Here is a 26,178-nt window from a genome sequence, read left to right as displayed (position 1 = left end):
TTTAACAAAATAAATATAATCAATTAGTCAGTTTCAATTTCTAGTAAAATCTTTCTTCTTGATTGCGTTTTTTGTCCTCATTTGTAGTCTGTTTTGGCACTTCGGGTCGCTGTATTACTGTCGTTAACCGTCTCTTTATCGCCTTTTCTGTATCTATTTTTAGTCTTTTCGGCGTTTTTGATATTTTTGTCAATTTTTTGGAGTGTTTTCGGCGTCTTTATCGGATTTTTGACCGATTTCGTTTTTTTTCATCAGCTTTTCACCTGTTGGTCATCACTTTTTCGTCGTCTTTTCGCAGTCCTTTTATCGTCTATTTTTTGTACCTTCGTCGTTCTTATGTTGTCTTATGTTTGTCTTATGTTTTCGCTGTCCTTTTGTCATGCGACAGAGAGACCACGAAAGGACAGCCGGGGATCAGGAGGATGGCGGGGCGGCGGCATGACAGCGGCGAAAGGACGGAGGATGGACGAGAAAAGGGAGGGGATGAGATGACAAAAAGACTGCGAAAGCTCGTCGAAGAAACAACAGAAAGGTAACAAGGAGAGATGGCAAAAAGAGAGCCAGAACGCGTCGAAAAAGCAACAAAATGGTAAGGAAAAGACAACATAAGAACGGCGAAAAAACTGAAAATAGAAGACAATAGAGGATAGCGAAGAGGCGGCGAAAAAGCAACAAAAACATGATGAAAAATTAATGACAAGCATGAGTTTTTTCATGTTTTTTGGTTATTTTTCCAATGTTTTTTGTTGTCTATTCATCACCTTTTTGGCACCTTTTCATGTCGTCCTGTTTATTTTCAAACAGAACCAAAATTGCCACAAAAGACGATTATGAAGACGGACCCAATGCCCTTTTGGCAATCTTCAGATAACCACAATGTTGTTCTCTTTACTTTCGTTTCGTCGTTCTTCTGTCGTCATTCTATCCTATATTTATCGTCCTGTTTTTGCAGGCAGGGTGAGCGATTTTAGACAGTGCGGTTTTAGTCGCGAGTGCTTGAATTAAATCGTGTTTTCAGCGAAAATCAGTACTGTGTAGATACGAAAATATGTAGAAGCAGAAACAGCAATCACACAAAAAATAATTACCGTCGACGGGTGGAGCGTATGTGTGTGCGTACGAATGACTAGACTGGAATATTCGAAACTAGATGTGAGACTATCTAATATAGGGTGTCGTGTGCTGGTAGTTTAACTATCAAAACACTTGGGTGCGAACCGAGAGTGTGGGTTACAATCCCACTCAGCAATTGAACTACGCAATATATTTTTGGCTCCATATCGAAGTTACGCAGTTTCATCCAGTCTACCATTCTTCCCACCAAACGCTCCTCCACCTTTAATAAAACTAATAAACGAATGTCCGAGTTAATCGTTGTTGAGACTTGCGGGCGTTTCAATACATTTCCCGTAATGCTTGTGAAGATCCAGAGGATTCGCTGATATTTAGTAGCAACAAGTATTGGACTAACTTCGGACAGGCACAAGAAATCAATAAAATCATTCCCTGCTGTTCCATCAGGACCAGGGATGTAAAAAAAATCGCTTCCAGCGATCAATATCATAGGAGCTATCAGATTCAAATTCTTGGATATCACTACTTTTAAGCGACAAATACATTGTCGCGATCTGTACAGATTATGATAAACCTCATGTCATATCATGTTTATTGTTTGATTGCGTTGAGAAATAAAACAGATACAGACCATTGGTTAGGTCCACCATATGAATCTCAATACAAACAACATGAGTAACCTTTTTCCTCGCAGCTAAGTAAGATGTAACACTGTGATCGACTGCTGAGAGTGTTTGGAGAACCAAATCTTGTGATCAATGCTAAAGATTCGCTGATTGTCATATACTGTACGGATCGTGATCTTTGCGTGTGGCGTGTGGTTTGATCAAAATCTCTGATTTTTCATCCCTGATCAGGACCCGCATTCGGACGTGGCCGGCGTCGGTAACGATCAGCATGCAGGGGGGACCTGATAAGTATCCGGACACGATCGGTATCGTATGCTTATGCTTATGCTTATTAATTAGGCTCATTATAGTCATCCGATTCAATGGAAATAAATAAATAATAAATAGCAATTATCTCTCGTTTAAATCCAACTGATATTGGTTTAAACCTAAACATTTATTCACTCTGTAGATAAATTTCGAGAGTGAAAAAGTACCAACACCAACTGAAATTTAATTTGCTTAGGGTTTTGCTTTTACTTTGGTTTTTATTATCGTGCCTGTGGAAGGCAAACGTTACGGATGACGGAGCGGAAAATCTCACCAACTCATAAATTTAATTTAATTTCACACTTTTATGAATGAATAATAAAAATTTTAATAACTTGTTGAAAAATTTCCTGATACCTAGCTACAAAAACTCCATGATTTTATTCTAAATCCGAGAATATAAAAAAAATTAATGGTAGAAAAGTCGCACAACACAACTTATAAGTTGCAAGTTTTTAAACAGGTCACATTCTCGTTTAATTTTTTCAGGCACATTAAAACCGGAAAAAACATAATCAGAATCACGTACGCTAACCGAACCAGAAGCCGCAATGCACGTGTTGAAATCAACCAAAACGACCCGGTCGATAGTAATTCATTATTGCTAATAATAAAACTGATAACCTCACCTAGCCTATTGTAATCATATCTGCTTGGCACTAGCATAACGCATAGAACACCAAACAAGTTTACTGACATTTCAAATATTTTTCACCTAGATTTGTATTCGTTCAGAAGTGAAACCTGAAGCTATGAAATTTTGATGGCCTTAGCGTGTGAAACGAGAATGTCTCACCGACGAACGATCCACACTAATTCCAAGAATTATGATATACAAGCGCTGACTACCCTCGTAAGCTGCGAGGATTGCGGTTATTACCTCGCGCGTTATTGTCACTCTTACTCATAAGAAACAGATAACGGCCTTTGCCTTGTCAACGGGAATCCAACTGCGAGCAAACAAAAGCTGGCCTGGCCTGGTCTGGCAGAAGAATATACTACCGGTCGCGGCAAGCTGTCGGTCGGTCTGCAGCAACGAACCCAAGCAGTGTGTTGTTATTTGCATCGAGTGTAAATTAATTCACAACCGCTGCTGGTGTCGACTACCGGCGGTGGTTTTTGCCCGGGACGGGAAGCCGGGCTTTCCCTTCTAGTCCCGGCCCGGCCCGCGTCTATGAATAAATTATATCCAATTTGCAATGAAATCTAGTGTCGGAGCGACATTACACCCAATGTTGTCTATTCTTGGTTTTGAAGATAAGAGTAAATGTTGGTAATTTTTCCTTATGATTTATTATTTTTTGGGCCGGTTTGTAGTTTTTTCAGTAGCTTGAATTTTGATTATTATAAGGCGAATTGACCCTATTACTTTAAACTCACATTAATATTCAATAGCACAACACAATTGCGTTCAATGAAGGTGTTTTCCAAGTCCACCCATGCATCACTTACCGTGATTTTTCTCGTTCAGCAACGACCGGGTTGCGGGTAGAAAAATTTCCATCAGCTCCGGTACCCGTTTGATGATTCGAAATGCACAAAGTGCCGCTTTTTTCCTAATATATGCATTGGGCGAACGCATCAGCTTCTCCACCTCACCGGCCAAGTCGCGAGCCATTTCGGGGGAAGCAATTGCGCCAAGCGTGCAAAGTGCTAGACCCACGACGAACTGGGTTGGACTGTTGAGGTCACTGTGGTGAAAAACGGATTGTTCATGAACCGCTCAGCAATAGAAATCAAACGTAATACTTACTTTTTCAAACAATTGGTAATCAGCAAATGCACATCCTGTCGTTCGTCCAGCAGCAGCATCGCTCCCAGATAACCGATCCGCTTGTCTGTGAAACGAGGGCTGGCGGTTAGCTTCAGGCATTCCAGCTGGCCAAAATGAGCCGGATAACCGAGCATGTGGATGTACAATAGTTTGGCGATATTACGACATCGCCACACCGAATCCTCCTCGCGGAATGTACTGCGGATGTAGGCGCACTCTCGATTCACCACTGCTCGCTCCTCGGCGGCCGTCCGGGCGGCCCGAATCTGTCGGATCAGATCTCGCAGCCGGGTAGGCGTCGGTATGCGAACTGTTTTGAGAAGAACACCAAGGTCTAACGTTAAAAAGAATCAGTGCGGTTGTTCCAATATTCATCGCGACAGTGACTTAAAGTAACATAACAATATTAACAAACACTAACTTCTACAAATTAATGTTCACTAAAAATGGTATTAAAAATGAAAGCAATGTTATCCGATTGGTCGTATTTAACATCTAATTCGAGAAAACTATCAGTTTGCATTTGATACAATTTTCGTAACGATTTGCTTTCGTCTTCGGAAGTTTGGTCTCTAGCGTATTCAAATAAATCAAACCTTCTACTAGCTAACATAAAACATGCTTAAATGTCATCATCGGTGTCAACCGATGAGATCAACCACTCCCAAGCAGTAACTCACCTCGTTCTATTGTTTCGTTTATCGCCTGTCTTATGGTGGCCATATTAAATGCTGGATTGAATCTGCAAATAATAAATGAAGAGAAGCAAAAGAACCATTGATTAATCCCTAGGTGTCAATTTTTCTCTTCCACCAACGCACCGCAACCCGTCACCGTCAGCCAGCAAACAGGTAATTACATTCAATCATTGTTCTCTTCCTCTACTACGCTACCCAGTCGTACGTGTCCTTCATTCGCACTCGCCAAAAGTCATCAATAATCATCAATCGTCAGGCCACTTTGGTACTAAAGCTGTTTGTATAGACACTGCCGAATACCTCAAACAAAATGTTGACCCAAGTGCGAGCATCGTTTGTTGGACTCGTCTTTTGACTTTCGTTGTTCGATGGCACAGAAAAGCAAACGGTAGGCTTTTATAGCCTTGGCCGAGGGAAGAGCGACAATACCCGGATGAGCTATCAATATTGAAAATTAACAACCGTATATACTGCATGGCATGATGACTGGCCATTACATACACTTGATGTAGACGGCCAGATGCAAAGTTTTAGTTTCGAACAGGTAAGAAAGTTTTCAACGTAAAACATCTCATCCGGAAAGACATATAATATATGCAAAACAGACCTACATGTTACCGTCCTCGTTGGGTCCATTTTATGTGAAAGGGTATAGAGTAAGAGTGCTTATCGTTATAATTGTCGAGTACCATGGAAGGCATACACTAGCTAGCAGCTGTCTTTATTCACATAGAGAGACTAGGAGTGGACTAGTCGTGTGATTTTGTATGTAAATTGGTCGATAAATACTAGCCGACAGCAGCTTGAGTTGAGATTCGAAAAAGTTTTCACTCCCTTCAGGTTGGGAAAAGATACTGAATCAGTTTCCTCACGCATAGAGGTTTTCATTTGTCTGGAAGTTATATTTTGGATTTTCAGGGACCACGATAATGAAAAGCAAAACATATTTTCGGTTTCTCCATACACACGATAAATCATCTCGTATATTTTCCTCATACAGCAGGTCTTAATCCAACCTACCGACATGGAGAAAATTCTCCACCTACTCTATTTCCCTGGGCGGGTTCTCCAATCGCTTTCTGCTATTCGGCTGACCGGAAAATTGCATTTCGCGCATGATTTCCTTATTCGTTCTTTTCCCCGCGCAAGTTAACTCGCAAGCTCATGCCCAAGCGGAGAGTGAAAAATTGATAAACAAAATTGATTTGGTGGAGAGTGTCGCTCGTACTCTCCTCTTCTCGCAGCACCGAACTCTATAGCGCCCATTGCAGCTAACTCTAGAACCCGCCGTGGTGCTTTTTCTGTAAGACACACAGAAATGTTCATATGTTTGATTTTCGTTCTCCGAGCCACAAGTCATACGGAAAAAGCTGTTTAATTGAGGTGGTGTTTAATTATAATTTCGCCGCGCGCCCTTGGTAAATTGGGTCGCGCATGCTAAGAAATATTTTCGATGGCCGTTCTACTTTCTGACCAACGCGGCTTATTTTACTTTACATGGATTGATCGGTGAAAAGCCAAATTTTGTTGAGCTGCCACCCGTATTTACTTCTATGTTCTGCGAATCGAGTCACATGCCGCAAAAGGTTCGTCCAAAAACTTTAATGTCATTTGACTTAACTAACGCCGAACGAAACGCGAGGGGTTGCAAATTTAAATTTTCCATATCTTTGCAAATCACGGAGCTAATTATCGTTGATCCAATCTTTCGCTTGTGCGTCGTATTTCGTTATCGATTTCGAAGTGTGCTTGGCTATTCAATTAATCAATCACTGCGGTTGTTTGAAAAACTCCCTGATTTTGTTCAAAATTCCCTGATTATTCCAGGTTTTTCTAGATCATTTCAAATTCCCTGATAATTCCAGGTTTTTCCAGGTAGTTGCCACCGTGTTATAAAGGATAATTACGAGACTAGTGCAACGACCCTACTAAACTCTATTTTTTCCCTGTTGGATACATTCTCCACTGCGACCAGTTATTTGATCTATTGTGACGGGCAGGCTTGCCATTTCCTCACTCATTGTGCAAAAAGTGCAACTTTTTTCATTCAACACAATGAGCAGAACTGCTGCCACAAATGAGAAATACATCCACGCAATGAGAAACAGACCAAAAATATAGAGAAATATAAACAAACTTTAGATTCTCATTGTGCGAAAAATGAGAAACTTTCGAAATCGCTCGTACTGCAGCAAGCAACGGTACGGGAATATGCAACATTTTTTGCACTGTTGCCGCTGCAAGAAGACTAAACAGTTTTTTTGGTGCCATATCATGGGCAGCCAAAAAGTGTATTAACACTTTGTTGCTCAGTTTATTCCTCAATGAGAAGAACAATGATCAGGTTGCTGAGCAACCGCGATCAGTAAAAAAGAGAAAAGTTTAAACAAAACGGAGCAACATAAATCGCGACTGAGTAAAGTGTGAATTTTTCTCTTCTCTTTTTTTATTCTGAGGAGGAATCATCCCTGGTGACGGGTCCGTAATTACTGTAGCCACGTTGTCGTATCACTATTAGTACTTTAGCAGCACCACACAGTCGAGATCCGAACATGCGACGACTGGCTTGTTAGACCAGCATCGTACCTCGAAGCTAACTGGATGGTGCCCACGCATGATGTCTTTATTGATTTCAAAGCAGCATACGATACAGTCGATCGAGACCAATAATGCACGAACACGGTTTCCCAAATAAACTGACGCGACGGATCAGTGCTACACTGGATCGAGTGAAGTATTTCGTGCGCATCTCGGGAACACATTCAAGTCCCTTCGAGATGCGGCGAATAGCGAATTAAGAAGCATACGCCGCCGTACAAAGCTAACAATGTACAAAACTTTTATTACACCAGCAGTTCTTCATGGACTTGAAGCCGTGGCGGTGCTCACGGAGGACAGACGTTTTCGAATGGAATGTATTGCGAACGAAACCGGAGAGTGGTAGCGGCATATGAATCACGAGCTACTTGCAATGCTTGGAGAGATTCCCATAATGATGATGACATATTGTGTCATCCTCGTCTATCGTACGTAACTACCGATCAATAAGTTTAAACTAACTGATTTTTCTAACGGAACGACGTAAACTGTATCAGTAAAAATCAATAACAGCGTAAAAATCAAAAACTTTACTGTGTAACTTCGAAGTGGGTTTGGCTGTCGAGGAACTGCTGCTCTTTGTGGTTGGCTGTTTCAAGGCCCGATTACGGCCAATTTTTTTGTCGAGTTGCATGAAATTTACCTCTCAATTGGCTAACCGAACGCTCGGATACCCAATTCAACCTTTAAATTTTAGTTTAGATAAGTAAAGCTGTACAAAGTTAACGTTCTAACGTTCCAGCGTAAGACTCTAAACAGTACTATACACGATGGCCCTCTGGCACCGTCCAAGTAGTGCCTACGCCACTCTCCGCTATCCGTTTGTACTCTGCCAAAAAGTCCTCAACATCTTTTGTTCAAATCCGGCAAGGGCACGTATGTCTTCCTTAAGCAAAATTACTGTCTCAAGTCCGTAGAGGACTACCGGTCTGATTAGCGTTTTGTACACCGTAAGCTTTGCGTGGCGGCATATGCTCCTTGATCGATGCGTCTTGCGGAGGGAAAAGTAAACTCGACTTCCAGCTTGAATGCGTCGTATCACTTTATTCGAATTGTCGGCGGTGACCAGAGATTCTTCGCCGCCAATAGTCACTGTCCGTGGAAAGCAAACGATGTTTTATCTGGAGCCTTTTCCTACCATATATTTGGTTTTCGACGCATTAATCTGTAACCCAATCCTCTTAGCCTTCGTTTTTAGTCTGATGTAGATTCCCTCCGACGTCCCAAGGTTTCAAGTAATGATATCGCGAACGTCTGCGAAGGCTAGCAGTTGGCTTTGCTTGCTGAAGATCGTTCCGATACCCACTCGCCGCATCACTCTTTCAATAGCTATGTTGAATAACATACAGTCTGTCTCCTTGCCGTAACCTTTTGCGCATTTCGAAAGCACTCGAGTGTCCCCGAAACGCGCACGTAGCGCATTATTCGCTCCAGGGTAGCTTTGATGAACCGCGTCAGTTTGTCCGGAAAGCCGTACTCGTGCATTATCTGTCATAACTGTTCGTGCTCTATTGTATCGTATGCTGCCTTGAAGTCCACGAAAATATGGTTCGTGGGCACATTGTACTCCGGACATTTCTGTCAGATTAGTCGGAGTACAAATTTGTTGACCCGTAGAGGCACGAGCCCTCAAAAAGCGCTACAAATTCTCTTGCTATTGGGAATAGACGGCGTAATAAAATCTGGGAGAGCACCTTGTAGGTGGCGTGGACCACGATAATACCGCGATAATTGCAGCAATCTAGCCGATCGTCCTTCTTGTAGATGGGGCAAGCCACAGCTTCCATCCACTCCTCCGGTAGTTTCTCCTCCTCCCAAATCCTTGAAATTATCCTGTATCGCTGCTAGCGGTTCGTAAAGTAATGCCGGGAGTCGGTCCTTTCCAGCGGCTTTATTATTCTTCAGCTGACCGAATTTTCAATCTCTTCGAGATCGGGTAGGTTAACTTCTATTACGTGTTCTTCTGTTATATCGCCGTTGAGATGCTCATCGAAGAACTGCTTTCACCTTTCCATCGCTCCCCCTCGTCGCTACACATAGCTGGTTTCGGTGTGTATCTTTTACAAGATTGGTCCACCTTCTCATAGAACTTACGCGTTTCATTATCCCGGAATAATTGTTCTAGCTCTTCACACTTTTAAGCTATCGGTTTTGCTCTATCTCCAGATAAAAGTAGAAATTTGTATATTAAATTCTCGGGTATGGGTAAGATTTTTGTGCTAACTGTTTTGCAGAATGACGTGGTTAATGGGAAGGTATTATTTTCTTCTTTGTTGATCCAGCGAGGTTCCTAGAGTACGATGCGCTCAGTTTCATTTATAGTTTTGATTAATTCAGGAGACGTAGATACCAACTGAGCAGAGGAATTTATTAATAGCATTTTTACCAGCGACATTCCTGTATCTTAAGCCACGTTCAGAATTTTTATTGAAAATAGGAACATAGTTAGGAAAACATCACCAGTCGGTGTAAATCCACATTTAACAACATTTAATTGCAATATCTAAATAATTCTGTGATCTTTCGTATATCTTTAAAACTATTTTGATGTGCGGTGTTTACGAATGATTTAATTTTTTTCCCCAACGAATTCAATAAAATCGACACCGGTGAGTAAACATTACTAGTAAGAAAGTGCAATGCTGAATGAATTTAAATGCATCTACAAAGGATTTTTCGGACAAACAAAAAGATTCTCTCAGAGCTTCGGTAAGAAATCCTGAAGAATGTTCGCATAAAATGCCTTGCTACGCTACCAGGATTCTTGTATGAGGATCCAACAGTTGGAATCCGTGAGTTACCTATAACTTGGTAGAAGCAACTCTTTACTAGCAAATAGGAGTCCTCGGGATTCTGAAAGCAAGATTCCTGGTGCGTTAGTAATGATTCCGAACAGTTTTTGTGCATTCCATCGTTAATGGACTTGAATCGCTGTTTGTTAATACTGATTTATTTTACTACTTCCCAGAGAATTGGTGAAAATCATTAAACTTGAAGCAAAATAAAGGTATCATGACCTTGTGCTCCCAGAATCCGCATGTATGTAACAACTAATTTCAGGCATTTCGGCTAAACTAGTACAAGATTCCGGTTTGAGAGCATTCCCATCGTCATTGTCTATTCTGAACGCTGCCGAAAGCACTAGACTGGATAATAAAACTTCACTACGGTCAAGGAAAAAATCGATTCAATGTTTTCTCAATTCCCGCGGGCACTATAACTCGTTCAATACTGACATGCATCGAATAGAGTGGACAACTACGAGCCACAATCAGCACCCAGGGAATTACTTTCTGGAAATACTATCATTAGATATTTTAGTCTTCCAACTAAATCGATTTCTTTACGCGGAAGGTTTTTGACTGTTTATCCATGCTTTTGGTGTGAACATCCTTTTTACGGAATTTGACGGGATGCCATGTTAATTGGGATAATGAAAATGAATTAATAAGTTTATTTATACGAAATGTAATCAACTGGTAAGGTACTATATCAAATCGACATCCAATAAAAATTAAAAAGAATCTTTATTTCTAATATTTGATAAAGTCGCAAGTACCTATTTGTCATTAAAGTTTCCAATTCGATTTCATTGACGAAAAAACAATTCTTACGAAGTCTGACGAAGCGCAAGAGCGAAAATTGCTATCACTATTTTTGTCGTTTGCCCACGGAATGTTGGGCGTACACAGCTCTTAGATCGTGATTTATTGTTACTACCGTGACAGTTAATAGGCTACCTTTTTCACGATAATCGCGCTCGCTAGATTACACCTGCTATCCAGGAGGTGACAAACAACCATCAAGAACCACACCAAAACACTGTAAAAGGCGGGTAACTGTTTACCGACTGGTCTCGTGAGCAAATTTAAGCTTATCGCTATCACGGCAATGAGGGTCATTGCCGTCATTCCGAAGGGAAGTTGAAGAGCGAAGAAGTAGAGTGAAACGATAACAACTTCTGCCAGTGATGCTTGTTTGAAAATGTAATTAAATTTGTAGTAATAATAAAAGTGGTGGATAATTAAAATTTGTTTCCCTTTTTGATGTCTGGCAAAAAGTACAGAAGTACAATTTTTTTGATTTTAGCTGCTTTAACAAATGTCTTTAAATAAATCTTAGAGTTTTTCTTCTTAAAAACAAAAACGGCTTTCAAAAAGGAAAAAGGACACCGGAAAGCGGATTCACTGTCTAAAGTGTCAAGTACAATGTTAGATATTGATATTTTCAACAAAGCAAGAATTTTTGTCGTGCAGCATACTAGCACTTGTCCGCTATTTCTCAGTTATGCACAAAAGCAGTGACTTTTTCGGCAGAACTGCACATTCCCAGCTGTCCTTCCCAGCCGTAACACAGCCTGCGGTTCCATGGACGAACGACAATGCGGAGGCCAGAGAGCGCAAATAAATCCTCCCGGGGGCCGTCTGACAGCAGTTCAAACTTGATTAATTATTCAACGTTCCGCTTGTCTGGATCGGCTCTGCAGGGCGGAAAATGCAAATATGCATGCACAAACTTCTGTACTACGCGCAGTTGAGATGAAATCTGGCCAAGCCAACCTTCCTGCCAGGGGAACTGTGGTCTGCGAATTCAACTGGTTTTGCGATTGTTCTTTCCTTCGTATGATTCAGTTTGCTCTTGAATCGTATCACTATCGGTCAGTGCGAAAAAAAATCCCTGGTTACAACAATTTAAGGAGGAGTAAAAGCAGTACACGTAGGTTCAGTGAAGCTTGAAAATATTGCCTTTTCATTCGTGTCTAATAAATACAAGTTTGTGTTTGACTTTCTATATTTACCTTTTATGCCAAAATTCTATGCATTTTATCAGTGTAGCATTATTAAACACTCGGTAGACGGATATCAACATTCAAGAAACATAAACCAAAAATCCACCTTTGATTATACGACGAATATTCGATATAAGTCTCGGTATCATGCAAACGGTGCTGAGGCGAACGTTCGAGCCGCACGAATGAGTTCATTCGATCGGCTAACACCGACAAATATATAAACAATATAAACACGACAGCAAAACTCAGAACAAGGTACGACTGGTTCACGGCTTAGTCCGTAAGCCGCATGATTGAACACACAGCCGGAGCATAAGCCGTGTGGCAATACGTTCCTCGTGTTGTGCTATTCATGTACCAAATTAGGAAGCACTCGACAGACGGCAGGTGGATTTTTCCAAGCTGACACCCCCGCCGGTGCCCCTCCACGGTGCGAAAGATGTATAACAATGATAAAACCACAATCACACACACCCTGATTTCTCGTGTTATGGGTCATAGCCCTGTGACTGTGATATATGAATCTTGGTGTATTGATCTAGATAGAATAAAGATAAACGTACTACTATATGAACTCAGGGAGCTAGCGATGGAAAGCGGTAGACTGATTTGACATTTGATTCCCAAGAGGACACTTTTCCTGAGCAACGTTCGCTGATGATACGTTCGCTCTCACAAAGTCTTTATTGAACACGATAAAGGGGTTTTAAAAGACTGCAACAGATTTTCTTTGGATATTTCGTAGACAAAGTTAATCAAATTTGAAACAGGTATTTCGATACCTGATATTTATCCAACCTCCCAATGGGACATTTGAACATTTTCCGAAGCACGCGAATTGTTTTAAAACCTCTAGCATATGCGCCTATTTTTTTTCTAGAACATAAATTCTTGTCTTTTGTCTTTTGGAGAGTCTGATTTTGCTGTATACATAGGGCTGGAGGTAACTAAGTAGCATTCTTTAGATTCATGATCTATCAAGCCAGTCATAGTATATACGAATCTCGGCTGAGCGGTGCCGTTAGATTCATGTAAGCAATGTATCCTCTCCAGTGGATCAAATTCCCTAGCTTCTGGTTTCGATAGATTTTCACTAACTTCAAATAAGTGCAATGCAATGAAATCACGATAGCACAGTGGCGTAGGGATCACCAATTCCATAATGAATAACGAAAACAGAAGCTGACGCAGGTTATTTCCTTGGGGCACCCCAGAGGTATTACTGCAGAGTTTAAAAATCCGATCAGATTGTAACATACGATTTGTTCTGTAGTGGAAATTGCTAACTTTCGTTATAAATAACTAAATAATGACACCAGCACCGATTCATGCAAAGCAGATGGGTTCAAGTGCACTTGCATTTGCCGTGAAGAGAGGAAAGACCAAGAACTCTGATTTTTACTAAAGTTTTTTTTAGCAGCTTAAATGAATTTTACCACTTTTGGTCTCATATTCAAAAGGTAGCTGAAGCTGGACGGATACGATGGGAAGGGCATGATGCAAGAATATCGGACATTAAGCTGCAAAGATAACGGTTGCCTTAAATCCGGTAGGCACAAGACTATCAGGAGCGCCTCCGCCAGTGACGGACCTTCGCTGATGAACCGCCACGGGTGGCTCCCTAAAAAGAGTGAACAAGTGATGGGGAAATTGGATCGGGACCCGAGCTGTCTGTCACAAGCCAGGATAAAGGAGGAGTGTTGAGATTTGTCGCTCGGCGTGCAGCTCCGGATGGCTCCATGGTAAGTTTATGGTGGATCCATCCGGAACTGCACATCGAGTCTCTTCCGCGGCAAATCTTGTAAAAATCTTTTGCTCTCAATGTAGCAAGTAGTCAAGGAGCATGCTACATTCTGAGCAAAGTGCGGAGGAGGACCCCAATCCTCGGTGTAACGCGACCCGTGCCTAGGGATGAATGCTTGGGGGGGTCTAATAAAGTTTCCCAAGGTCGAACGGAGCCTGCATGGTACCAGAGCACCCTGTGCAGTATATTGCTCCCTCTGTTCCAAGCTGGTAAAGAACCGTTGATTTTCTCCCCAGCAGAGTACAACCATCGCCATGGATAACCTTGAAACAATAATTGATGGGGCAACCAACGACCCCCAAGAGTTGGTGATAAACACCGGAGTAGGTGTAGAGGTGGCGCACGACGGTAGACCGGAAGTGCGCAGTCCGATCGGCACGGGCAATACTGGCGAAGTAATGGATACAGGGATGGAAGAGGACTTTAACCTCGACAGCATGTCGCTGGAAGGAGGACTCTCGGCTTCATCTCTGATCCTGAATTCACCAACAGGGAATGCGGAGAGCGACGCGGATAACCTTCCAGATCCGGTGACGCTACCTGAAGTCAAGGGGCAACCTGGGACTTCCGGAGTTGTAGCCAAGCGTCTCTCCAATGCGCAACGGCGACGGCAGAAATGGTATCGGAGCAAAGGCTACTCAAAGGACGAAGCGGAGGAACTTGCCCTTCTGCCGGCCGGCCAGCCTAGCCAGCGGGACCTTGTCGTTACCAAAAGGCAACGATCCGCTGATACGGCGTCGCCGAACATCAGCAGCAAAGGTTCCACTAAAAAGAGACCACGCAGTCGAGCCTGCGCGGGTCCTTCGGCACCAAAACCATCCTCGGGGTGCACCTACAGGGAAATGGTGGATGCTTTCAGTGTAGCCATAACTACGGCTGATTATCCCGTTTCCCTGCTCACTACGGATCAGCTCCAGACTGTCCGCGCCGTTCTTCTGGATCAAATAGCTGACCAGGAGACTCCAGCCATTAGACCCAAGTTCAGGAGCTGCCAGTTCAAGAACGGCTACTTGATACTGGCTTGCTCTGACCAGAACACGGTCAAATGGCTGGAGCAAACGGCATCTACTCTCGTCCCGTGGGAAGGAGCACAACTACGGGCCTACGACACGAAGGACCTGCCGAAGGCTCACACCTTCATAGGGTACTTCCAGGACAGTGTCGGTACCACGGACGAGAAAATCCTGAGATTCCTCCAGAATCAGAACGACGGCTTTTCAACGCAAGCGTGGCAGATACGCCGTCGCATTGTGCGTGGAAATACCGTGGAACTGTTAATGGAGGTTGACCAAAAGTCGGCAAGTCAGATCACTGAGCAGCGCTTTACGCTAAATTTTATGTTTGGCAAAGCACGCATGCGACAGGTTGGCAGAGGTCTGATCAACACAGGCGCAACAGTCTCTGCTGCAAAGTCGAGGAAGGTACGAGCGGAACTCCCTTCTGGGAGCGCCCCGCCACCACCAAGACAATGCAATCCTGCAACGTTGAGGGTGGAAAGTGCGGAACTTCCCACTGGAAGTGCCCCGCCGCCACCTAAACAATGCAATCCTGCGAAGACTAGGCGAGCGCCGCGAAAACCTCGTAAGAGGCGTACGCAGCAATCACCAGTCGATAGCAGACCTCAGAGGCTCAATCCGCCGTTAAGTGCGGGTCGGACATCTGTGGCCTGTCGCCTGCGGCAACCGAAGCCTGCCGGTGTGAGCGACCCAGCCGCTCAACTCAGCGAAAACGCTGCTGGTACCCGTTCGCCAAGGCTCGATCCAGTACTGGATCAAGCTGAAAACGGCAATCCTGCCTCCAAATGAGCAGCTTTCGCTGCATCCAGGTGAACCTCCACCATGCCAAGGGCGCGTCTAGTGTCCTATGCCGGAGGTTCACCAAAGAGCAGCTGAGTGCTGCTCTGATCCAGGAGCCATGAATCAACGATACCACGATCCTCGGTCTATCCGGCGCTAATGGTAAGTTGATCTATTGTAATACACAGTCCAAGCCTAGGACTGCCATTCTGTTAAATAAGAGAATAACATTTTCTCCAATTACAGAATTCATCCAACGCGACGTCGTTGCCATTACGGTGGTAGTCCCGACGACTAGAGGGAAGCAGGAGATAGTCGTTGCGTCCGCCTACTTTCCAGGGGACAAGGACGAAATACCACCGCCCGAGGTTGCTGAACTTGTGCGGTACTGCAGAGCAGTCAACAAGCCGTACGTGATAGGCTGCGACGCAAATGCGCACCACACGATATGGGGCAGCTCGGACACAAACAACAGGGGTGAGTACCTACTTGAATATCTTACTTCTAACGATGTCAATGTAATCAATGTAGGGAATGACCCCACCTTTATAAACGCTATCAGACAAGAGGTCCTAGACCTTACTCTATGTAGCGCCTCTATAGCTGAGAAAGTCAAAAATTGGCATGTCTCTGATGAACCAAGTTTATCAGACCACAGACATATCATTTTCGACATCGAGGCTAATCCTCTAAAGAGTGAACAATTCAGGAATCCGAGGAAAACTAATTGGAGTTCCTTTAGGGATCATCTGATTGCCTCACGTAATTCCTGTCACAATAATATACGAACTCCAGTTGAGCTGGATATCGCCGCTAGTGACCTGCAATGTAGGATCACAGACGCGTATAACACAAACTGTCCCGTAAACACGCGAACACTTTGCCGTGATGTGCCCTGGTGGAATGAGACGCTTAGCAATCTCCGTCGGAAGGCAAGGCGTCTGTTCAACAGGGCCAAAATCACGTCTAACTGGGAAGACTACAGAGCTTCCCTCACCAAATACAACGCTGAGCTACGCAAAGCCAAAAGGAAATCACGAGTCAAATTTTGCGAAAGCATTCAAACTCTGCCAGAGGCTACGCGTCTGCAGAAAGCGATGTCCAAGGACCATTGCAATGGTCTAGGGCAATTGAAAAAAGAGGATGGGAGTCTCACTGTTACCACCAGGGAAACTCTGGAAGTTCTGATGAACACGCACTTCCCTGGTTCGACAGTGACCACTGGGCAAAACATAGGCGGGCAACAGTGGAATGGGTCATTACACAATGTGCCAAATGATTCGGTTCTACTTGCACGCCGATTGTTTACGGAGGCCGCGATCAATTGGGCACTCAGCTCTTTTGAACCAATGAAATCTCCAGGTCCGGATGGTATTCTACCCATTTTCTTACAAAAAACGGACGGTGTTATAATGTCCGAGCTCATCAACCTCTTTCGAGCCACTTTCACTTTGGGGTATATCCCAGAGAATTGGCGGAAAGTAAGGGTGGTGTTCATACCTAAGGCTGGCAAAAAAGACAAAACCATGCCTAAGGCTTTCAGACCGATAAGTCTGACTTCAACGCTTCTTAAGCTGATGGAGAAAATCACGGATAACTATATCCGCAATGAGTTTTTAAAAAACTCTCCGTTACATGTAAATCAACATGCATACCAACACGGTAAATCTACGGAAACCGCACTGCACTGCTTAGTGACGTTAATTGAGAAATCGCTCAAATATCAAGAGACGGCACTTTGTGCTTTTCTTGATATTGAAGGCGCTTTCGATAACACGTCCTTTGCGTCAATTAATACGGCTCTCTGTCAAAAGAGAATCGACCACACTACAATGAGCTGGATTCAAGCAATGCTCTCGAGCAGACAAATTACAGCATCATTGGGAGATACGTCGGTCACGATTTCGGTGATCAAAGGATGTCCACAGGGAGGAGTTCTCTCCCCCCTGCTCTGGTCACTGGTGGCCGACGCACTCCTTCACAAGCTGTCACAGCTTGGTTATGAGACTATTGCTTACGCCGACGACGTTGTACTTATCGTCAGAGGAAATTTTGACGCAGTACTGTCAAGTCGCTTGCAAGGAGCTCTAAACACCACCATGTTATGGTGCTCACAAGAGGGACTTAATGTAAATCCCACCAAAACAGTCGTTATACCATTCACTAGGCGAAGGAAACATACCATTACTCCGCCTATACTGAATGGTGTCAGACTGGGCTTCAGTAATGAAGTCAAACACCTCGGAATAATTCTCGATAAAAAACTGAACTGGGCTGCCCACCTAGATTATGCTGTTAAGAAAGCAACTTCGGCTATCTGGGCATGCAGGTCACTGTTTGGCAAAACCTGGGGATTGAAACCTCAACTAGCCTTCTGGTCATATACTACTATTGCACGGCCTAGGATAACCTATGCTGCAGTCGTATGGTGGCCAAAGGTGAATGAGGTGACAGCCCAAGCCAAACTAAACAAAGTTCAGCGCCTGGCCTGTCTTACAGTTACCAGTGCCATGCGTACAACACCTACTGCAGCCATGGAGGCAATGCTATGCTTACTACCTTTGCATCTTCATGTGAAGAAGGAAGCAGAGCTCGGCGCACTACGGTTGCAAAGGAGTAAAACCATACTCGAAGGTGACCAAATCGGTCATCTTCGCATACTTCGGGAATTCAATCTGACACCCTTAGTAACTTCAGTCTCTGACTGCATGGAAGCCAGGCCCAATATGGACGTTCCATATGAGGTGATTGAAACAGATCGCTCAATGTGGAATAATGGAGGGCCAGATCTTCCATCAGTTTTTCAAGCAGAAGTATATGCCATATACATCTGTGCGACAATATGCTTGAAACGAAAGTACAGGCATGCGAAAATCGGTATCTTCACGGACAGCCAAGCAGCACTACTGGCTCTCAAGTCCGCCAAATGCGTGTCCAAATTAGTTTGGGAGTGCAGCACAGCATTGAGGGAACTCTCCCGCCAAAACAAAGTTTTATTACTTTGGGTGCCCGGTCACTGCGGAATCGAGGGCAATGAATTTGCTGACAACCTAGCAAGACAAGGATCAGCTCAGCAATTTATTGGTCCTGAACCGTTTCTGGGCACCTCCACATCCGCCGTGAAAGGCGAACTGATGACATGGGAAATGCTAGAAATAGCATCCCGTTGGAATCAAACACAGGGTTGTAGACAAGCTAAACAGTTTATCTACCCAAACCCTGCAGTAGCTAAAAAACTACTCCATTTAACTCGTAGTGAACTACGCACGATCACGGGACTCCTAACAGGACACAGCCCCGCTCTTTATCATTTAAAGAATATCGGCAAGGTATCATCTGACACCTGCCGCTTTTGTAACTCTGAACCTGAAAGTTCAGCGCATCTGCTCTGCTATTGCGGAGCTCTTGCATTATCAAGGCACAACTTCTTAGGAAGATTCCTTCTTACTCCATATCAGGTATGGAGCCTAAATCCCAAAACGGTCATTGGCTTTATAAACCATGTAGTACCGAATTGGGGCACAGGATTACAACTATTCCGCTCAACTCCATCAATGGGTATGAGCGATCCGTAAACTGTGTACAGCAATCGGGGCCTGCCACAAAAGACGATCATTAAGACTGTCGCAGTGGCCTTTTAACCCAATGCCCTTCTGGCATACAAAAAAAAAAAAAAAAATCAGGAGCGCAGCGAGCAAAATGGTTAGAGCAGATCAAGCAAGATCTGGCGGCGAGTACACGGCGTCCAAGGAATTGGATTACGGTAGCCCACGTCCGGGTTAGTGGAGAAATTTGGTTCAACATACTACGTCTTAGGATGGAAAGTCAATTGAACAGTTTAGTTGATAACTGCAGAACATTTCGTTTTGATTAGATATTGAATCAAAAACTACGAATACAAATTTGTCTGCTTTGTGTGGAGAATGAAATGAAGATCGAAAGTGAGACACAAAGAGCAAATTTTTAGTTTGGACAGAATCCTCGTTGTTTTCTGTTTTCCAGTGGCGACTCGTGGTGGTTTAGCTTACCTGTTCAACCAGCGAAAAATACAAATTAATACGCAGCTTTTTTATTATCGAAATTCTATATTTTATTCATAAAACAAACATTAGGTGTATGCACGTAGCGCTTGCTATGTTGCGTAAACGGTGTATTTCGTGTATATGCTAGCGCAATTCGCATAGCAGTTCCGGTTTCTATGGAAGCGGCAGAGTAGCGGCAGTTTAAATACGCAATACTCCGTATACGCAACATAACAAGCGCTACGGGAATACCCCTATTATTTAAATAACAACGGAATACGGAGGTTTACTTTACCAGCAAACCCGTCTCTGAATTTTAACTACGAACCTAAGACTTTCCGTTCAATTTACCTATTGAACCAAATTCAAGAATAACCACCACACGCACCACAAGCAATATGCGTAAGTTGTTCAATGCTAAAGATGAACGAGTTAATGAGAAAATTTTGCGAATAATGCATGCCATCCCCTTCGTACCAATACATTGTCCTGGTGCTAATCTCTAAAGCAACGTTCAAGCGTCGTATTGAACGTTTTGCTCATTAGCTTCGTAACTCGATAAAATGGAATCAAAGCGCAGGCCATAGGAATATGGGGTAGTAAGTTGTTCAATGCTGAAGATGAACGAGTAATGAGACAATAATGCGCCCGCGCCTTCGAGTAAAAGCTGTTTCACATTCTCTTTTTATCTCCTTCGTACCCAGAATCCACGAGATTTGTAGCCACGCATTTTTACAAATTGTACTCTTGATTTGAGGTAAGATTTTACCCAGTTGTACAGCGAGCCACGAATGCCGAAATCTTTAACCGCCTCCAAGATACTATTAATGTCGACAGCGTCAAATGCTTTGCTCATATCTGTATATATACAATCCACTTGAAAACCTTTTGAAATGTAATCCGTAACTTTAGAACTGAATTCACAAAGGTTTGTAATGACAGATTTTTTCTTCAGGAATCCGTGTTGCGTAGGAGAGATGCGGCTACTCACATTATCGTAAAGGCGACTGTAAACTAACGACTCAAAAAGCTTCGGAATTGCCGATTGAATAGCAACTCCTCGGTAATTTTCCACATGAGCTTTAGCCCCTTTTTTATGTATCGGAGTGATGTGCGAGATCTTCCAGATTCCCGGAAAATGGCCGGTAGCTAATGACACATTGAACAAGCGTGTAAGAGGCACCACAAATTCTAGTCGAAACTGTTTTAAGATTCTATTTGTTAGCATATCAGGACCTGCAGACCTATTGACATCGAGCTCGCGAATACCGTTTTCGACACAAGAATTGGACAATTGGTGTGGTACATCGTCGCTATTCACGGACAATTCGGTAATGCTGCCCGCATTAGCTGATCGAACACAAATTTTCAGCGAATCGCGATATCGTTACTCCCCCTATGGCCCTCGTGGCTTTGTGGTTAGCAATGTCAAGCATGAACAACTCCATGAGAAAATAAGTTGAACGTATTGATGCATGAAGGGCCAAACATAATGGTGCGTCAACGTGTCCGCCATTGTTATTCTGACAGTTTTCCCATGGGTTAACTGTCAAATTGCCACTGAAGGACGCGTTAACGCAGCATTCTGTTTGGTCCTTAAGGCTGACGTGACGAATATCAATGATTTAGCTTTAGCCGGAGCTATTTCTCTGGACTAGCCTCGCACGCTACTGTTTATCGATAACAACCAACGTGGACTTGTGGGGACTTTTCCGAAAGTCATAATATTGATTATCAACTGTCCAATTTTGACAGGTTGTATTCAGCTTCTGTACGGTTTTTATTTGCACGGCCTGATATAAATACAATCGTTTGCTAATAGAAATGACTTCGTAGAAATCCCAAGCACTTGTAGCCATTTTTAACATAAAAGTGGAGTAGATTTGTCCACTGATATGTTTCTGGGTGCCAGTAAAGCCAATTCCACTAGGAAATATTCTCTAATTTCCTAAATACCCATTCCGATGAGGGTTCCAATAGTTCTCCTCTATATCCTAGATTACCTTCGCCGTTTGAGATTCATCTGTTGACTTTATTATTCTTAAATTATTTCATGTAACGAACAGTGTTATCGAAGCTGCTATTGCATTGTTTCATATTCATATTGCATCCAAAGAAAATGCTCAATTACTTCAAAACAAAACATACTTGTTTGAAGTTAGTGACCTATTTACTTACACAATTGGCCTAATGTTTTACAAGGCCTGCACAATCTCCATCTATTTCGGTCCATGGCAGCTGGTCTCCAGTTCCGCGGGCACCCAGTGCTCGCCAGATCTCGCTCCACCTGGTCTTGCCTTCTCGCTCGGTGTCCCCCGATTCGTCTTGTTTCTACCGGATTCGATGCGAAAACCATTTTTGCAGGATACTTGTCTGGCATTCTAGCAACATATCCTGCCCAACGTATCCATCCAGCTTTAACCACTTTCTGAATACTTGGTTCACCGCAGAGACGCGCGAGCTCGTGGTTCATTCTTCGCCTCCATACACCGTTCTCTTGCACTCTGCCAAACATGGTTCTTAGCACCCGCTGTTTGAAAACTCCGAGTGCTCGTAGGTCCTCTTTTAGCAGTGTCCACATTTCGTGCCCGTAGAGGACAACCGGTCTAATTGGCGTTTTGTACAGTGTGTACTTTGTACGGGGGACCAGATTGTCCGACCGCAAGTGTCTGTGGAATACGTAGTAGGCCCAACTTGCGCTGATAATACGCCTCAAAGCCGTTTTCGTCCAAAATTTTCCATAGCTCTTGTCGGTTTACACTATCATATGCGGCTTTGAAATCAATGAACAGGTGATGCATGAGGTCTCGGAATTCGCGGCGCTTCTGAAGGATCTACTGCAGCGTGAAGACTTGGTCCATTGTAGACAAAACCATTGGTGGAACTAGGGGGGGGGGGCTACGGGGGGCTAAGCCCTTCCTAGAAAAGATTTAGCCCCCCCCTAAAAAGGCTGACTAAGTTTTTTAATTTTTGAAAAACCAATAATTAGATAACTATAGGTACAAAAAACTTTAGAGTAAAGTTTATTTGCACGACTGTTATAAGATTCCAGGCATCAATGTTCATTAAATTTTAATATGCTGATGAAATATAACGGTTGAAAAAAATTCCGAGGGCTGTAGCCCCCCCTAGAAATGAGCGCTAGTTCCGCCAATGGACAAAACCTCCATGAAGCCGACCTGATAACTTTCCACCAATCTATTGGCTATTGGCGATAGTCGATGGAAGATGACTTGGCAGGCGGCATTCACGATAGTGGGCGCTCGCTAGTTCTCACAATCCAGTTTATCGCCTTTCTTGGAGTTAGGGCAGATAACCCCGTCTTTCCACTCCTCCGGTAGTCGTTCCGTATCCCAAATCTTTACAATCAGTTGATGCAGACAGCCGGCTAACTTGTCCGGGCCCATTTTAATAAGTTCCGCTCCAATACCATCCTTTCTCGCTGCTTTTTGTTCTACAGCCGCTGGATGGCTTCTTTACCTTCCCTTATCGATCTTCGTTGCTTGTAGGGATGGGAAAACTATCATTAACTACTGATAGTTATCTGTAAGAAATAATATCACTACGTATCAATAAGGTTTCGCTGTTATTGATATTTACTGATACAGTTACGCTGTCCAATTAAAAAAATTAGTTAAACTTATTGGTCGGTAATTGCGTACGATAGACGAGGATGACACAATATTTCGTCGTCATCGTTAGCAGCCTAGAGCCGAGGTGGCCCGTGCTGTTTGAAGCTGTCGTCTCCATTTAACTCGAACCTGGGCCACTGATCATCCATTTCCCGGTCGTCGCCTGTTTCTGGTGACGGTGGAGTTGTTTAAGACAACTGTTTTCGTCGCACTATCGTCCGACATCCTTACGACGTGTCAGGCCTACAGTAGATTACTGCCTCTCGCCAGGTGAATGATGGGAATCTCTCCTAACAAAGCTCGTGATTCCTACATCTCCGCCACTCTCCGCTTTCAGATTGTACTCCGCCAAATATTGTCCGCAGTACCTCCGCTCGAACATGGCAAGGGCGCGTATGTCCTCCAAGAGCAGGCTCACGACATCAAGTTTATTAAGAACCACTGGCCTAATTAGAACTTTGTACATTATCGGCTTCGTACGACGGCGTATGCTTCTTGATTGTAGCGTTTTATGAAGGTTAAAGTAGGCCCGATTTCTCGCTTGAATTCGCCGCTGGATCTCCTACTACTCCTACTAGTGTTGTAATCCGCGCTCACCAGCAATTCCAAATACACGAATTCATCGTAGTCAACGGTTACCATCCGTGGAAGGCATGCGTTTATTTCTTTTGAACCTCTTTCTTTCATATACTTGATCTTCGATGCATTTATTTTTACTCCAATCCTCCTAGACTAAAAAAAGTGACGTAGGTTGCCTCCGCCGTCGCAAGGTTCCCTCCTACGATATCAAAGTCATCTTGTCACCTAGTTTCAACCCTTGCCGCGTTTCGAAGAGACCCGAGTGTGTCCCCGAGATGCTTACGAAACAGATCACTGAAACCAATGTAGCTCTGACCAGCCGCGTCAGTTTATCTGGAAAAACGTGTTCGTGCACTATGTGCCATAGTTGGTCTTGATCAACTGTATCGTATGCTGCTTTGAAATCAAAATGTGTTGCGTGGGCACGGGAGTGTACTCCCATCATTTCTGCTGGGTGGCAAAAATCTGATCCGCAGTTACGCGACTCTTCATGAAGCCTGCTTGGTAAATTTAAAAGTAAACTTACAATGAATTACATAGTTATAATATTACAATTACCTTGTTTTTTGCTTCATTGCCGTGATGGGTAAAATTACTGATATTTACTGATAGTTATCAGTAACGTACTGTAAACTACTGATAGCTATCAGTAACGATTTTTAATGACAGTTCCCATCCCTAGTTGCTTGCTACACCAATATGGTTCCGCCGCTATCATGGTCTTCCGCCTGTACGCCAATCAGGTGTTCATCGTAGTGCTGCTTCCACCTACTTTCGATCACCGCACGGTCGTCAGTCGAGATACTTCCATCTTTATCTCTGCACATTTCGGCCCGAGGCACAAAACCTTTGCAAGATTCGTTGAGTCTTTGATAGAACTCCCGTGTGTCGTGAAAGCGGTACAGCTGCTCGAGTTCATGAACTATGTGCAACTTTTTATACTCGGGCGGAGCGCAAGAACAGCCGACATGCTCCCGTGACCTCTGGCACAGACACCTAGATTATTCTCGGTACACTCACGTGGTAACTTCTTCCAAGATATTTTGTCGTAACATCGTTACTCCCGTGGTCCCCATGACTCTGAGGTTGACGATGTCTAACTGCTAGCCCTCATGACAGTGACATACAATTCGATTCACGATCAAAGCGAGCATTTTCCAGGGCTGAATATTTTCTGACCTAAACCGCAACGGGCCGAACAAAAATCGGGTTGTGAAAATTAATTCGCTCCAACGTCGTTCACTGATGAATAAATCTATGTAAAAATACGTTAAATATTGGCGCGTAACCGCCCACTTAGCTTCGAGGTACGAAGTTAGTCTAAACTAAATCACTTGTATGTTCGATTCTAAGCTGATCGGTTCTGCTAGAGTCAGTAAGATCGTTGCACTAGACCAGTAATTGTAATAACCGGCTACAAAGTCTGTCGACAAAGAAGGGTTAAATCGTAAAGCTGTTTATATTGCACCTGGCAGCAATTTAACGAGTCCTACGCAAATTCGTTTTTTATTAATAATTATCCTGTACTTACTAAATACATTGAAAACATGCTTGTCAAGCAAGGAGGGGTGCAGTGGGGAGGCAATAACGAAAAACTCATAGTTTAAATTGCTAAATTGCAAACATGCGTGGTAAACGCAGAAAATAACCACGCTAATAATTTTTGCGTGGGACTCTAAATAGGTGGAAACTCCGCAATACCCAAGGATTTTATTTTGTGCGTAAAGCTGACGACGTGATGAATAATAATGGTTCAATCATGGCAGTGTTGTCCCAACTTGCTTCTGTTTATCAATCAAACAACCTGGAACCAACATACGAAAGTCAATGGTCAAAAATTTTGACAGACGGTACCGAGCTTCTGAACAGTTATTGTTTGCACGATCTGATATGAAGGCAACCGCTTGCTAACAGAAATGACTGCGGAAATATCTTCGTAGAAATCGTAAGCCTTTCTAGTCATTTTCAACATAAAAGTGAAGTAGGTTTGCTCACTGATACGTTCCTGGAAATAAAGCCAACACCGCTAGGAAATATGCTCTAACCTTTTTGACACCTGTTTCAACCAAACCAAGTTTTCCTCTTTGCCTTGGATTCCCTCCACCTTTTGAGATTTATTTGTTGACTTTATTATACTAAAAATATGTCATGTGTTTAACAGTGTTATCAAAGCAATTGCATCCAAAGATAACAATAACAATTCCAAATATAACAATTCCACGGACCACATGTGTTATTTATAGAACGCTTCGTCTCTATTAATTTAGTTGATTTTGTACTGTTTTTCAGAATGCTGCTTTCGATCGTTAGGAGACGAAAATCTGGTCGGTGAGGGAAAAAATTAAACAAGAATTTTTTGAACTTTGCTGCAAAACCTCTGGTGTTCCCCCAAAGAAGTAACTTCGTTAGCTTCTGTTTTCGCTATTCACTATGGAATTGTCGATCCTCTTGCCACCGTACTGTCATGCTTT

General features: G+C 43.3%; 1 protein-coding gene across 3 annotated transcripts in view; it reads right to left on the bottom strand.

Annotated features, from left to right (window-relative positions):
* LOC128739193 (AP-1 complex subunit gamma-1) overlaps positions 1 to 26,178 on the bottom strand; it is a 39,202-nt gene that overhangs the window by 10,084 nt on the left and 2,940 nt on the right. For 2 of the 3 annotated variants that reach the window (XM_053834626.1, XM_053834628.1), the window contains exons 3-5: positions 4,467 to 4,528; positions 3,766 to 4,120; positions 3,465 to 3,703 (exon numbers count right to left, since the gene is read on the bottom strand). In XM_053834626.1, the coding sequence (XP_053690601.1) occupies positions 3,465 to 3,703; positions 3,766 to 4,120; positions 4,467 to 4,528 (656 nt within the window). The remainder of the gene's footprint in view (positions 1 to 3,464; positions 3,704 to 3,765; positions 4,121 to 4,466; positions 4,529 to 26,178) is intronic. The other variant, XM_053834629.1, reaches the window with a different exon arrangement.

The sequence above is a fragment of the Sabethes cyaneus genome, chromosome 3, assembly GCF_943734655.1.
Source record: "Sabethes cyaneus chromosome 3, idSabCyanKW18_F2, whole genome shotgun sequence".
Taxonomy (NCBI): Eukaryota; Metazoa; Arthropoda; class Insecta; order Diptera; family Culicidae; genus Sabethes; species Sabethes cyaneus.
The sequence above is the reverse complement of the archived record's forward strand: the minus strand, read 5'-3'. Positions and strand labels throughout refer to the sequence as shown.